Here is a 14,903-nt window from a genome sequence, read left to right as displayed (position 1 = left end):
CGTCAGTAGATGAAAACTCCCATTTGTAATTCAATGTATTTAATTGTAATTGAATCCAACAACCCTATAAATAGAGCTGTGGAGAGTTGTGATAGACACAAGAGAGAAGCTTAGAGAGCAAAGAGAAGAAAGAGAGGAGGTAGAGAGGGGGAGAGAGAGTGAGAGTTGTATTTTTTCGGCAAATAGTGAATTTTGTGGTGTGCTCCGTAGACGTAGGTCGATATTGACCGAACCATGTTAAATTTCTGGTGTCATATTTTTCTGGTTGCTCACAGGGTCCTAAACACTTGATATGTATTATAGAGAGTGGAAGAATCTGTCATTGTGTTTTAGGTCTTTCAATTCACCAAATACTTCAACATCCATTCTTTTTCTCTATGCAAATACAGATATCTTATGTCATAAAATATTTATAATTGAACCAAGATGTTTGGATTGTTATCATACATGCAACCTACAAATTATGCTAAAGATGATTCATAGAATCTGTTTGCACACTGCTTTGAATGGTGGGGTGACTTTTTATCTTACAGAGATCATGATCCTCCATATCCTGGAGCATTTTTCCTTCTTGTATTTCTGCTTGTTGGAAAGTTGATGGTTGTGTGCACGTGTGATTAGAGAAATAGAAAGATTGAAGGCCGCCATGTATTTACTTTCTGTTACAATGCATTTCCCATTTCACATTTTACCACAAAAATCACTATTTTTCCTTGCTTGTATGTACAGACACTCTCCCAGAAAGCTCTCACATCAAAATTGTTATTTCGTTGAATGCAAAGACACACACTCGGCAATACAGAAAGTAGAACACAATTGGTAAGAATACTTGGTAGAAAATGCAAACCACCATCTTGTCAGAATATAGTTTTCAATAAATCCTGCTGCTGGGGATGCAATGATGAAATGACTTCTTCCAGGTCAGAAGGTGGATCCAGTTTAATCTTTCTCAAAAAATTCATCATCTTCTCACAAGTTTCCTCCGATGCTAGCTTCTCATGCTGAGATATCACCTAAGATAACATAAAAAAAAAAATTGCATCACACTATTCAGTTCATAAAAGAGTAATAGAAAAAAGAGCACGGAGGAATTGAAGCCGTTCAACGTTAATTTACCTCTGCAAATACTGAAATAACTTTGGGAAGGTTTTTTGGGCACCGGAGTTCTGTGTCCTGCCTGAAAAAAAATTATGAAACAAAGACAGGAGTCGCTCTTAATCAATTTGATAACATGATGACTAACTTGGCAACAGAATTCAATTATTCCAGGAAAGCAATTTCTTACTTTTCAACCATTTCACACAGCTTTTCGTGCACCAACTTAGCCTCAATCAAATCATTTCTTATTGGCAAGTGGCTTAACCAGGTAGAAAGAACCTGCAGAATAGTTTGAAGATTAAACTAGGGGAAGGGACTGCAACTGGTGGTAATACAAGCACCAAATGTCATTCTACTTAGCAAATTCAGGCCAGATGAAGGATAATTATGCAAACTTAGTGGCCAGCACTATCGACAATTCAAAATACTTCTACTTCAAAATATTAAATCTGATAAAGATTTTTTGCATCCTTAGGTACAGGAACCTGTGGGTAATAAAGTAAGTTTGAGGAATATCTTCTCGTAACTGCAAATTTGAGACCAAATTTAAAATGTGCAGATTTTTGGATTTCAAAAAAATATTTCTCCCGCCAAATGAAAGAAACTAAGGTTGTGTTTGTGCTCACACATTTGGGCCTTTAATTTGGATTTGGATGATGTTAAATACAAATTTGTACTCATTTTGTCCAAATCCACTCAAAAACAAACGTATGGCCCAATCTCTTGAGTCACAAACATAGAATAAGAGTTTTTCCTACAACTCAAAAGCCTTCAAAAGTGGAAACACTCCAAGTTGCAAGATGAAAGGCCAGTAAGGTTTGTCTACCAAAGGAGGAAGGGGGTCTTCAGGTTTTCGATCTAAAAATATAGAACAAAGCTTTGCTTACTAAGGCCCTGTGGAACATCCATATCAAAAAAGACTCTCTATGGGGTGCTTTTGCAAGAAATGAAGATTCACCCCTCTTGAAGAGAAAATTTGAGATTAAAAATGAGATTATGCAGCAGTGTGGAAATTCTGATGGCGCTGTGGAGCAGGTGAGACAATGGGCTGAAGATGAGTAATTTAATTGCTCTAAAGCCTATCACTTCTGGAGACAGGGGTAACAAAGTCCCTTGGCATGCTACAGTATGGAATAATTGTTGCCTTCCAAAGCATTCCTTTGTATTGTGGCTTGGTACAAAAGGGAAGTTGCTGACTTGTGATATATTTAGGGTTTAGGGTTTAGGGTTAGGGTCTAATGTTTAGTGTTTAGGGTTTAGGGTTTAGGGTTTGTCGTTTGAGGTTTGTCGTTTAGGGTTTAGGATTTAGGGTTTAGGACTTTAGGTTTTTGGGTTTAGGTTTTAGGGTATAGGGTTTAAGGTTTAGGGTTTTGGATTTAGGGATTGGGGTTCAGGGTTTAGGGCTTAGGGTTTACGGTTTACGGTTTAGGGTTTAGGGCTTAGGGATTAGGGTTTCGGATTTAGGGTTTAGTGTTTGGGGTTTAGAATTGGGGTTATGATTTAGGGTTTAGGGTTCAAGGTTTTTAGGGTATAGTGTTTAGTTTGGGATACCTGTTGGTGTAGTTTGAGGATTCAGGTAAGGAGGAAATTTATATATTAAATGGAAATGGATTATGTTATATATATGTATATATGTTTTCATGTGGGTATAAAGGTCAATCGTTTAAATAATGTTTTTTTGAGCTTAGGGTTGTTTATTTAGCTACATATATGTGAAAATAAACTGATAAAAGTGGAAAATATTTTCAAGATAATTATGTAAGAAATGAAGGTATATTTTCAGTATGTAAATGTTAAATGTTGGTTGGCTTACTACAATTAAATCTGTTTTCAAGTGGATGCACAAAGTGATGTAGGATGGGAAAGGATGGCTATCTCCTACGGTTCAACCCTCACAAGCACATACATTCGAAACACATTAAATTAAGAATTAGATTAATAAACATAAACTCAATAAATCAGAGGATTGATGGTGTCTGTGTGGTGATATGAAAGTGCTGCCCGTGTGGATGTAACTTTGGTGGTGACCGTGAGAGTGAGGGAAGGAGGATATGGAGATGGAGTTGCTGGATAGGTTAGTGGTCTCTAACCACGTTATCTCCGAAGAGAATGACATAGCCTCTCACTACACAATCACAAGGATGGGACAAAGCTATAACAAGCTTTAGCAAAGGAAAATCCTTTCAATATCAATACTTTTCTCTCTACATAATTCTTACTATGAAGGGGTATATATAGCTAGCATGGGGGGACAACATTAATAAGCTTAGCTAGCATGGAGGGGTACAAAGACATTAAACAACTAACAATTCCCACACAATCATGTGAAACACAAATAATAAAGACAGCAACTTACTAGACATAATAAATACTCACACAGCTTAAAACACTCCAACTTACAAGACATATTAAATACTAAGCACAACTTACTAAGGACAAGCACATGCAAGCAAGTTGTCTTGCATGTTTACAAATTAAATACAAAACAAAAGTCAAAGGGAGGCCCAATTTGTGTGGGGCCCAATGGAGCCATGTATGGGGCCCACATAGGTCTTGAACTCGAACTTGCTTTGGCATCTCTACTCGGGTCATTCTTACACTGAAGTCTTCAAAACAAGTCATTGAATAATCCATTCAAAATCTACAAACAATTATGAACCGATGTGGACATTGGGAGGTCGTCCACGTGTCATCATGTCGGCAAAGGAAATGTGGACATCAAAGGGTCGTCCATGTGTCACAACATCTGAAAATGACATAGGTAGGGCATGCTAATCCCCATCACAAAGAGGTCAGGGGTACAGGAGTTCAAGCTGTTCCTAAGAAGGTCTGCCTTGCCATTATGGTTTACAACCTTTGGCATGATATGAACAAGAGGAAGTTTGAGGGAGTTGTAACCCTTCGACAGACTTTCATCAATTCTATCCAATCCAACATTTATAGAATTGTTTATGATAAATTTCCCTATTTGGTTGGTTGAGCTCTGATGTTTAAGTAGTAGTTTTTCTAGCCATGTATGGCTTGCTGATTGCTTTGCGGGAGTACTCCCCCCCCCCCCCGCCCCCCTCCTCCCCTTGGTTGACTGAGTTTGTTTGATTGTTTTGTTATCATGGCTTTTGCCCCTAGGGATACACAGGTTTTGATATATTGAGTTGTAGTTATTCTCAACCATGTTAGGCTTTCTGATTGTCTGCTTAGCAAATCCTTGTTTGGGAGTTATTTCTCCCTTTCCTGGGTATGCCCTGTGATAATGTGCATATCCATTTGGCCTATAATTATAATTTTCAGATAAAAAAAAAAAGAAATTATACAAATTCTTTGTTACAAAATGAGTATTAGGTTGTGCTAGAATTTTGCGAACTTATAGATTCTGCAGTCTAATTCCTTAATAGGCACAAGTCTCCAGAATGTCTCCAAATATAGGAGTTTGAGTCAATTTTCCTTCTCACTCCCTCACTCTCTAGTTCCCACTTCTCCAAGAAAAAAGAAAAACAAAACATATATGTCAATTTTCATGCATGGAAATATAAAATAAAGGTGATGAGCTGGAATGATAAAGTGAAGAAAGACAAACGTGTTGATTGTTGAGAATTTCACTTGTGAGTTTGTCTCACATTGAAAATTTTGAATGGATGATAGGTGCTTATATACATGGTTAGGCACAAGACCCAATAGGATTAAGTGTTTGGGTCAAGTTAGTGTTCACCCATGTGTATCAAGCTCGCCCATGGGCTCTTCCTGCAGTAATCCGAACTAAGAAAATAAAGAAATAAATAAAATAAAAGAGAAAGGAAAAGGAAAAAGAGGAAATTGGTTTGGCCAGGAGAAAACCGGTGACGGTTTTGTGAGGATCAGAAAAATCATTGACAGTTTTCTTGCAAGTAAACAACCGAGAGTTGTTTTAAGGGCAAACCATTAACAGTTTTGTCAAGCCCAAAAAAACCGGCGACAGTTTTCCTACGGGTCTGTTTACTTAAGGGCTAAGTTACTCTTTTTTTTTTCATAAGTTACATTTGCTCTCTCTCTCTCTCGCTCTCTCTTTCTCTCTAAAAATTAGGGTTTTGATCCTTTCTCTCTCTCTAGCCTCGGGAACTCTCTGATAGTGCTCTCCAGTCCTCTCTCCCTTCTCCTGGCACGCACGCCGTCGATCTTTAGCTGATTCGTGCTGTTAGATTTTCGTGGTTTTGAAGGTTTAGGCATTTTCTTCAGGATCAGGTAAGGGGATTATATTATGTTAGTTGTTTTTGAATTATGGACCGGTTAAATTGTAATTTATGTTTACTGTTGAAATATGGATCGAATAATAAAGATGCACAATGGAATAAACAAGTAAATGTAAATAACACACAACTAGAACAAGATCAACAAAAAGATATATGTGGTTCGGCAAAGCCTACATCCACAAAAGTAATGGCACACAAAATTTCACTACGGAAATAAAAATGTACACAATACACTTATCAAATGATCACTCTCACTTTCAAAATATGCCCATATGACATATATAGAGGTTCCTTAGAGATTTCCTACTATTTGTCAAACCACCCAACATTTAAAAATTCAAATTTCTGAAGAAACTACCACAGTCCAAGTGCCTCTCGTTGACGAACACAGGGCTTTATTGACGAGACCAAGAAGAACCTTCGTCGACGAATACAAGGCTTTCGTTGATGATGCCAGAATTCTAAAATTTCTTGCTCTCAGTAATTATTCGTTGACGAACTTCTGAGCCTTCGTCGACGAACCTCTACTGTCCCCTCGTTAACAAACACAGGGCCTTCGTCGACGAGGCCTGCTGTGCTGCCCCCTTCATGTTTTCCCTTCTTCCTTCTTTTCTTATCAAAGCAGAAGTATAAGAGCAACAAATAACAATCTCCACCTTGGCTATTATATGCCCCTTAGGAGAGTCCCGAAAAACATGATCTACTCCACGTTAAACTTGAAAACGCTAGGTTTGGGCTTGTCTCTCTTCTATCACTTGGATACATGAAGTCCAAGCAATGCTTGAACTTTTCAAAAGTTACTGGTTTGGTCAGAATATCTGCTACATTATCAGACGTGTGAACTTTCTCCAACACGAGTTCACCCAACGCAATCAAATACCAAACCCTATGAAACCTCACATCAATGTGCTTGGTTCTAGCGTGGTATATATGATTCTTCGCCAAATTAACGGCACTCTGACTATCACAATGTAGCACCACACCATCTTGTTGTAACCCTAGCACTCTAACTAAACCAGTAAGTCATAAGGCCTTTTTTGCAGCTTCAGCAACTTCCATATATTTTGCCTCAGTCATGGACAATGCTACCAGAGAATGTACTATGGATCTCCAACATACCGGTCCTCCTACAAGAGTAAATACATATCTCATTGTAGACCTTCTGTTATCCATATCTCTAGCATAATCTGCATCGACAAACCCCATAACTGAAGGACAATCTTATTGCTTGCCAAACATGATGCCATATCTCAATGTACCCCGCAAGTATCTGAGTATCCATTTTACAGCTTCCCAATGCTGCCTTCCTGGATTAGAGAGGAACTTGCTCACCACGCTCATTGCATGAGCTAAATTTGGTCTCGTACACACCGTGGCATACATTAAACTCCCCACAACACTAGCATAGGGGACCTTTGACATGTCCCAAATTTCCTCATCCGAACTTGGGCAATTTGTAGTAGACAACTTAAAATGATTCGTTAGAGGTATACACACCGGTCTTACATCAGCCATGCTAAACCTCTCCAACACCTTCTGCACATAATCGCCCTGAGATAGCTATAAGCTCCCCGCAGTCCTGCCTCGACGAATCTCCATCCCAAGTATTTTCTTGGCTGAACCAAGATCCTTCATATCAAATTCCTTATACAACAGGTCCTTTAATTGATTCACCTCAGTTAAATCTCTTGCAGCTATCAACATATCATCGACATACAATAATAAGAAAATAAGTGAGCCATCATCAAGCTTATTTACATATACCCAGCAGTCATACTCACATCGTTTGTAGCCAATTTTTATCATATAGGAATCAAACCGTTTATACCATTGCCTTGGAGACTATTTCAGCCCATAAAGAGATTTCTTCAGCCTACAAATAAAATTTTCTTTTCCCTATTTAATGAATCCCTCAAGCTGAACCATGTAGATTTGTTCTTCCAAGTTACCGTGAAGAAATGTTGTCTTCACATCCATTTGTTCCAAATGAAGATCATAATGAGCTACTAACCACAACACAACTTTGTCGGTCAACTGGAGAAAAGATCTCATCATAATATATCCTCTTCTTCTATGAGTATCCTTTCGCCACCAACCGTGCCTTGAAATTCTCACCTTCCTTTTTCTGATATTGCCTCCTTCTTCCTGTACACCCATGTGCACCCAATCGGTCTCTTTCCATCTAGAAGCTCCACCAACTCCCAAGTTTGATTTTTTACATAGTGACTCTATTTCCTCAATCATTGCTCCCATCCATTTTCTCCTGGTCGTAACTCTTCAAACCCATACCTTGGCGGAGGCTGAATAGTGCGACTAGATCTTCTTAACAGAATACTGTCGACTTGCTGGCTTTCCAAGCTAGAGCTTCTTGCAACCACGGGACCATGATCATTTCCATTTCCCTAAGCTTCCAACTCCACCTGCACGATATGTTCATCACTGCCCCAGCTTTCTGGCTCCTATTTCTGTTCATCACATTCTTGAGTACACTTCACCATAGCCTTCTCATCAAAGACTACATCCCTACTGATCACCACTTTGTTTGCCATTGGATCTTATAGCTTGTACCCATTTACACCTGTTGGATACCCCAAAAATATGCAACGATGAGACTTCGGGTCAAGCTTAGACCTCTCCTCACTAGACATGTGGACATAGGTTGGACACCTAAATACTTTCAATTTGGAATAGTGTACAGCTTTTCTCGTCCATACCTCTTCTGCCACTTTACCCTCTAGTGATGCTCTTAGTGATCTATTTACCAAAAAACAAGTCATACTAACTGCCTTGGCCCAAAAGTTTTTCGGTAGCCCTGCATTCAATCTGAGACACCGAGCCCTATCAGCAAGAGTCTGATTCATCCATTCTGTCACACCATTTTGTTGAGATGTCTGGTTAACTGTAAAATGTCTCTTGATGCCCTGCTCCACACAAAACTCCATGAACCGAGAATCAGCGTACTCGGTCCCGTTATCCAACCTTAAGCACTTTATGCTCCTCTCTGTCTGGTTCCCCACTTCAGCTTTTCAAATTTCAAACTTGGCAAACGTACTTGATTTGTGACGCATGAAGTAAACCCAGACCTTCCGTGAGTAATCATCAATGAAACTCACATAATACACATATACACCCTTTGATGCAACTCTAACTAGGCCCCAAACATCTGAATGTACATAGTCAAGAATACCCTTTGTCTTATGAATAGTTGGTCTAAACTTTGCCCTATTCTGTTTTCCAATAACACATATTTTGCAAAATTCTAGCTGACATGATTTCAAGCCCTTCAAAAGTTTCCTCTTGTGTAGTTCTTTTATGTCATGTTCCCCTATATGCCCAAGGCGCATATGCCACAAAACGGTCTCATCTGATTCAACATCCACAGTTGCAACTCCACCTACAATGGTAGTTCCCTACAATGTGTAAATATTCCCATCCAATTTTTGCCCTTTCATTACAGTTAGATTACCTTTCCATACAGTCAAGACTCCACCTTTGGACTAGTAATTAAAGTCATTACAATCCAAAGTGCCAAGAGATATCAAACTTTTTCTCAACTCAGGTATATGTCTTACTTTACACAATGTTCTTATAGCACCATCAAACATTTTTATCTTTGCATTTCCTATGCCAATGATCTTGCGAGAAGAATCATTACCCATAAGAACTGATCTAGAATTCACTAACCTGTAAGTGCTAAACCACTCCTTATTCAGAGTCATGTGATAGAACATGTTGAGTCAAGTATCCAAGAGTTCGATATATTATTCGACTCCGCTGAAACTGATAGAACATCACCATCTGCTGAACCTTCTTCTTAAACAACATTCACAGATTTTGAAATCCCCTTATTCTTTTCATTATTTCCCTTCTTCCAATCCGGACACTCCGGTTTAACATGCCCCATTTTATTGCATTTATAACACCAAATTTCCTTCTTCTTCTTAGATTGATTTTGGAATTTCTGATTTGACTCATTCTTAAACTTTCCCTTGCCTCACTCATTGCTACTCTTTCCCACAAGTCCTTCTCCTTCATCACATATCTTTAACCTTTGATGAAAATTTAATAAGGCACTTGTTACCTCTTCTAGATCAAGAGTTTCTTTTCCCCATGTAAGAGTAGTCACAAGATTTTCATAGGTATGAATCGAGGGCAAAGAATTTAACAGCATCAAAGCCTTATCATTCTCATCAAACTTCACATCAACCCTCATCAAATCACTTATAGTTTGATTAAAGGCATTAGTTTGTTGATCCAAACTTGACCCTTCAACCATCTTAAGACAATACAAACGCTACTTAAGATAAAGTTTGTTATTGAGGGATTTAGACATATACCGGCTTTCTAACTTTCTCCAGATCACCGCTGGAGAATCCTCCTCCATTACCCGATAGAGAACTTCATCGGCCAAACACAAGCATATTGTAGACGCTGCCTTTGCTTTTAAAATCTACCTATGTTATCTTATCCATTCCTTCCGGTTGAGTATCAAGCAAAGCCTTAGCCATTCCTTGTTGCACAAGAATGTCCTTCACTCTTCTCTGCCATAAACCAAAGTTTCTAATTCCATCAAATTTGACTACATCAAATCTTGCAGAAGACGATCCCGATGCCATAACAACAATCACTCGGATACCAATTTGTTGTAATATGGATCGAATAATGAAGATGCACAGTGGAATAAACGACAAGTAAATGTAAATAACACACAACTAGAAGAACAAGATCAACACGAAGATTTACGTGGTCGGCAAAGCCTACATCCACGGAAGCAATGGCACACAAAATTTCACAATGGAAATCAAAATGTACACAATACACTTCTCAAATGATCACTCTCACTCTCAAAATATGCCTAGATGACATATATAGAGGTTCCTCGGAGGTTTCCCCCTATTTGCCCAACCACCCAACGTTTAAAAATTCAAATTTTGAAGAAACTGCAGCAGTCCAAGTGCCTCTTGTTGATGAACATGGGGCTTCATCGATGAGACCAAGAAGAACCTTCGTTGACGAATACAAGGCTTTCGTCAACGATGCCAGAAGTCTGAAATTTCCTACTCTCGGTAATTATTCATTGATGAACTTAAGAGCCTTCATCGACGAACCTCTACTATCCCCTCATCGACGAACACGGGGCCTTCGTCGACGAGGCCTGCTGTGCTGCCCCCTTCATGTTTTCCCTTCTTCCTTCTTTACTTATCAAAGTAGAAGTATAAGAGCCACAAATAACATTTACAGAAATGATATATATATGATTTTATGAGCGAATCGGTTATATGGAAATGGTGTTTGGACTTTTATACGTTTTTTGGGAAAACTAACGTGATTGATTTGAAATCTCCTATTTTCAATAAAATAAGTAGTTTGAGTTAAATAAAACCCTGGAGATGCTTAGACCCTGTTTTCAGCAACTTGTATGTTTCCTCGTCAGTTTATTTATTTATGGTTATCAGATGAAAATTGTGTGACATGAGAAGAGTTTTTAAATGGCATATCTGAGCAAAATGTTTTTACTAATATTATACAGTATGATATAACGGCGGCCGGAGGCCGAGTTTTGATATAACGGCCAGGGGCCGAGTTTTGATATAACGGTCGGAGGCCGAGTTTTGATTTAACAGTTGGGGGTCGAGTTTTGATATAACGGACGGGGGCTGGGTTTTACTTGATGGTCGGGGGCCGGGTTTTACTAAATGTCAAGTTTTATACGAAATGAGTTATAATATAGTTTTTATTGTGTAAATTGTCATATATAATTCTAGAACCATGTGGATATGCAATATGTGATATTGTGAGCACGGTACCGTAGCTATATGTTGGCAGTGAGTGCAATTACATGGGGATGGAAGTGTGATACGGGATAGTCGATTGGAGACCTAGGTACAGTACTCCCCTGAGGTTAGTGCCGGGGGCCCCCATCCGATGCAGTTCCGTGTGACCATGGGTAGGCACAATCATACTTACAGCCTTTTTTTGACTCAGCTATGGCCGGTCGGTCATAGGTTGAGTCTAACCTTCAGGCCGCACAACCCGTCATGGGGGAAAGCATGTCGTATGAGTATGTGATAGCGTGACGACACTAATTTAGCAGTCCAGGTTGTGTCTTTTATACATGTATGACCAAATTTATTATAAATGGGCAATATTGAGCCGACAGTTTATTATTCTGAAATTATGTATTTTAAGATATATATATATATATATATATATATATATAGTGTCGTATAGTTTTAAAATTGTCATATTATATACAGTGAAATAATGGAAGTTTTATATTCACACTGGAACTCAAGCTAGCCACACACTCATAATAATATAATTCATCTTACTGAGAAGTGTCTTACCCCATTATACTAAGCATTTTTCAAGTCATTCAAGGAATCGTGCCTAACTTACTATGGGGCAGGGATTAGACTTTTGGGGGTAATAGATAGAACTGGTGAGTCACCACTGGTTGCATTTTGTTATTTTGATGGGTTTTATTATATAGATAGGTAGTTGCATGTATATATTTGGGAACAGTTAGAACTCTAGTAAAGTGTTTGATGTTTTAGCATCTTCCACTGCTTGGTTTTATTTCCAGTAATGAAAGGTGCACTTGGGATTCCTTGGTTAGAGCGGATTGCAACATATATATGTATGTGGTATCAGAGAGTTTATATGCTTTAGTTAACACTCCGAGCCCACGTGGCGGGTCGGGGCGCTACACTTCCAGTGCTAACAAGTGGTATCAGAGCTGATAGTGTGTAACTCTGGGTGAGCGACATCGTAAAAGTCGACATGTGAAGCAAATAACTTGACGTGCTAACAGTTGGAGGACCAAGTGTGTGACCGAGGCTAATAAGGATCATCTAAGCTTGGGATGGATCCGAATAGGGTCAAGGCGTGGGAGGTAGGATTGGTTCAGAGGCACATGGAATGCAATTTAAGGCACGTAAAGTGCCCATGGTAAGGCCCACTTGAACAACTGTTGGGGAATTGGGCTTACTCCCATAAGGGAGACGGTTTTCATTCAAGGGGGAACAGTCGGAACACTCGGGGAGATTATTGAGAATTCCATTTGTGAGTTTGTCACACATTGAAAATTTTGAGTGGATGATGGGTGCTTATATATATGGTTGGGCCCAAGACCCAATAGGTTTAAGCTTTTTGGTCAATTTGGTGTTCACCCATGTGTATCAAGCTCACCCATGGGCTCTTCCGGTGCTAAAATCGATATATAGTCTATAAATGGAGCCGCAAGGATATGATTAATGTGCAAAAGAACAAACTATATTTACCTGCTCTGCATTGATACTGCGACTGTGGAACTCACATATTTTCCCAAGAGCTGATACAGCCTTATCATATGCTTTAGCACCATCTGACCCTAATTCATAAGGGCACTCGAGCATGGCATTTAAGCAGGAAAGAACCACTACAGAGAAGCAAGAGAACCAGTGTGAATATATAGTCCTAGCTGAAAACAAGTTGTGAAATACAGGAAAGCAGAATTAGTGTGCCACCTCCAATGTAAGGTTTGAAGTCAGATCCACCAAACTCGGCACATATGCCAATTCCAAGTGCAGCTTCCTGGTTAGAACAAATTTTTAGATGCACAAGAACTTATTTTAAGGGAATGTACCACATGCATAGTGGACTGAACCTGCAGAACAATTGGGTTTTCACCCTCACATGCTTTCAGAAGGAATGGAAGATACGTGTTATAATACCTGTTCACACAACAGATAGAATTTAGTTAAGGAAAAGATGAATTTATGATTATTGTTTGATACTGGGTTATTTTGTGGGGGGGGGGGGGGGGGGATGCCTTACTTGATAGCAACTTCTTGACAGTGCTGCATTACACTATTAAAAATGTGGAAGGAAGTTTGTTTCTCTTTAGTTGGCTTGTCGTTGGCCTGCATGGAGAGAACAAAGGGATGGAAGGGATAACTATATGAAGATGTATAGGATGCGATATAAATCTCCAAAATTATCATTATAGCAGAAAGTAATAAATTGCCAAAGAGCCCATAATAAGATCAACTATATGCTGAAGAAATAATAACTCACCAACATGACTATCATATATGGCAAAAGCTCATCAAAGAAAGGTAAGAAATCAATCTTCAACTTTCCAATCAATGATTCCAAGCAACCACCAATCTAGCAAGAAGGAAAATAAGAGGCTAGATAGCAGCACAGAATTTAATAATTTTTAGCCTAAAAATGTGAGCACAGAAACAACTTGGAAGTGTCAATAATTCATGGGAAAGCTTCTCAGAAGTTAAAAGGAAAACCTGATTAACAATTTCCACATTTTGCTCCTTTTGCCTTTTAAGAAATTTGTCATCCTCGATATTAAAATCATCAGACTTGACTCTATTCACAATTTCCGAATTTCTTTTTGAAATAGATTCTAGTATCTTCTTTACCTCGTCCACAATCAATTTCACTTGGAAACTCTTTACATGCATTCCAGGAATCTGCAAGAGACGAAATTGGCTCTTGTGAACATGACTTCTTCCATATGAAAATGCAGAATGGTGTACCAAAATCTTTGAAAATATTTTCAGACTAGAAGTTCTACATTGCTTATAAAAGAATTTTATTGGTGGCAGGTCAGACATAGGATGCTGAACAACAGATAGGCACCAAAAGGAAAAAAAAAAAAAAATGATTACTAAAAAGAAAGAAATCAAATGATTATCTCACAAATACTTTCTAAATTTTATCCTAAACTAAGAAGCTGCCCCTAAAGGCATTTATTTCAAGAGTAATTAATTTATACAGACCAGAAATTGATTTCTTTGTATCTCATTGAACACAGTAAACATACAACTAAAAAATTAGAATATAAAAGAAAAAGTACAGTCTATGATCAGTTTTCATATAAAACGCAGTTTTGAAGTGAATAACATACCTCTATGCAGCGCTTCAGTATGGATATTGTTCTTGCAGAATTTTCTTGCTCAGGTTCCTGCAAACCAATTCCATTCTAAAATAGTTCAGTACAAAGACAAGATGCTTTGGCTGTAATATCCTCTGACAAGATGTGTCATTATAACATCCAATAATTACAAACAACGGGATGACCTTATCTAAAACTTGCACCAAAGATGGGATAGCATCATCAACAAATTTCTGTATAGAAGAGCTATCAGATCCATCATATGGTCCTTTATCTTTTGCTAGAACAGCTGAATGCAGAAGGTCCGGCATTGCTAGAGAGAGAAAACAAAGAACACAACTATTTCAAAATTAGAATCTTATCAAAGCTAAAAGGGCTTCAGTTAGAAAGTGAAAATAAATAGAAGGAATGTAATACCGGAAATGGCAGCCATCCTAACTTTGTCATTGCCACTAAATTTGAGAAGCGGAACCAAAGTTTCAACAACCTAAATCATATTGAACCAAACTTGATTGCTCTCATTTTCTTTTGAAATGGAATATCTTAAAAAGAAAATTTTGTGTGTAGCACATCATAATGACCTGACTGATCCATTGATAAAAATTTTCTTTCATCTCAATGGCACAGCATGACAGCATGTTGCAAGCTGCAGCTTTCGCTTTTAGGATAGCGTTCTTGATACTACA

The 14,903-nt window shown here is 38.4% G+C and overlaps 1 protein-coding gene across 2 annotated transcripts; it reads right to left on the bottom strand.

Moving 5' to 3' along the window:
* Positions 1–735: 735 nt before the first annotated feature.
* On the bottom strand, positions 736–14,902 carry LOC131159918 (uncharacterized). Of its 2 annotated transcripts, none has more exons than XM_058115148.1 (13): positions 14,799–14,902; positions 14,635–14,704; positions 14,403–14,530; positions 14,230–14,286; positions 13,607–13,792; positions 13,380–13,472; positions 13,140–13,225; positions 12,970–13,036; positions 12,830–12,896; positions 12,605–12,741; positions 1,286–1,377; positions 1,117–1,177; positions 736–1,013 (listed from the first exon to the last, which is right to left on the bottom strand). In XM_058115148.1, the coding sequence occupies exons 1-13, from the start codon at positions 14,853–14,855 to the stop codon at positions 858–860; spliced, it is 1,257 nt and encodes a 418-aa protein (XP_057971131.1). In that variant the 5' UTR covers positions 14,856–14,902; the 3' UTR covers positions 736–857. The 2 variants fall into 2 exon arrangements, with proteins under 2 accessions (XP_057971131.1, XP_057971132.1); XM_058115149.1 differs by having other exon boundaries at positions 13,742–13,792; positions 14,799–14,886.
* Between the last annotated feature and the right edge of the window lies 1 nt (position 14,903).

This window comes from Malania oleifera, chromosome 7 (genome assembly GCF_029873635.1).
Source record: "Malania oleifera isolate guangnan ecotype guangnan chromosome 7, ASM2987363v1, whole genome shotgun sequence".
Classification (NCBI taxonomy): Eukaryota; Viridiplantae; Streptophyta; class Magnoliopsida; order Santalales; family Ximeniaceae; genus Malania; species Malania oleifera.
This window is presented reverse-complemented; position numbering and strand designations above follow the sequence as displayed.

Bases quoted from the DNA above. Each gene is read 5' to 3' on its own strand.
- LOC131159918 (XM_058115148.1), bottom strand. From the start codon at position 14,855: ATGCTGTCATGCTGTGCCATTGAGATGAAAGAAAATTTTTATCAATGG. The intron at 14,531-14,634 runs GTATTACATTCC...TTCTCTCTCTAG, and splicing joins TAGGATGGCTGCCATTTCCG to CAATGCCGGACCTTCTGCAT. The intron at 1,014-1,116 runs GTAAATTAACGT...ATGTTATCTTAG, and splicing joins TTATTTCAGTATTTGCAGAG to GTGATATCTCAGCATGAGAA.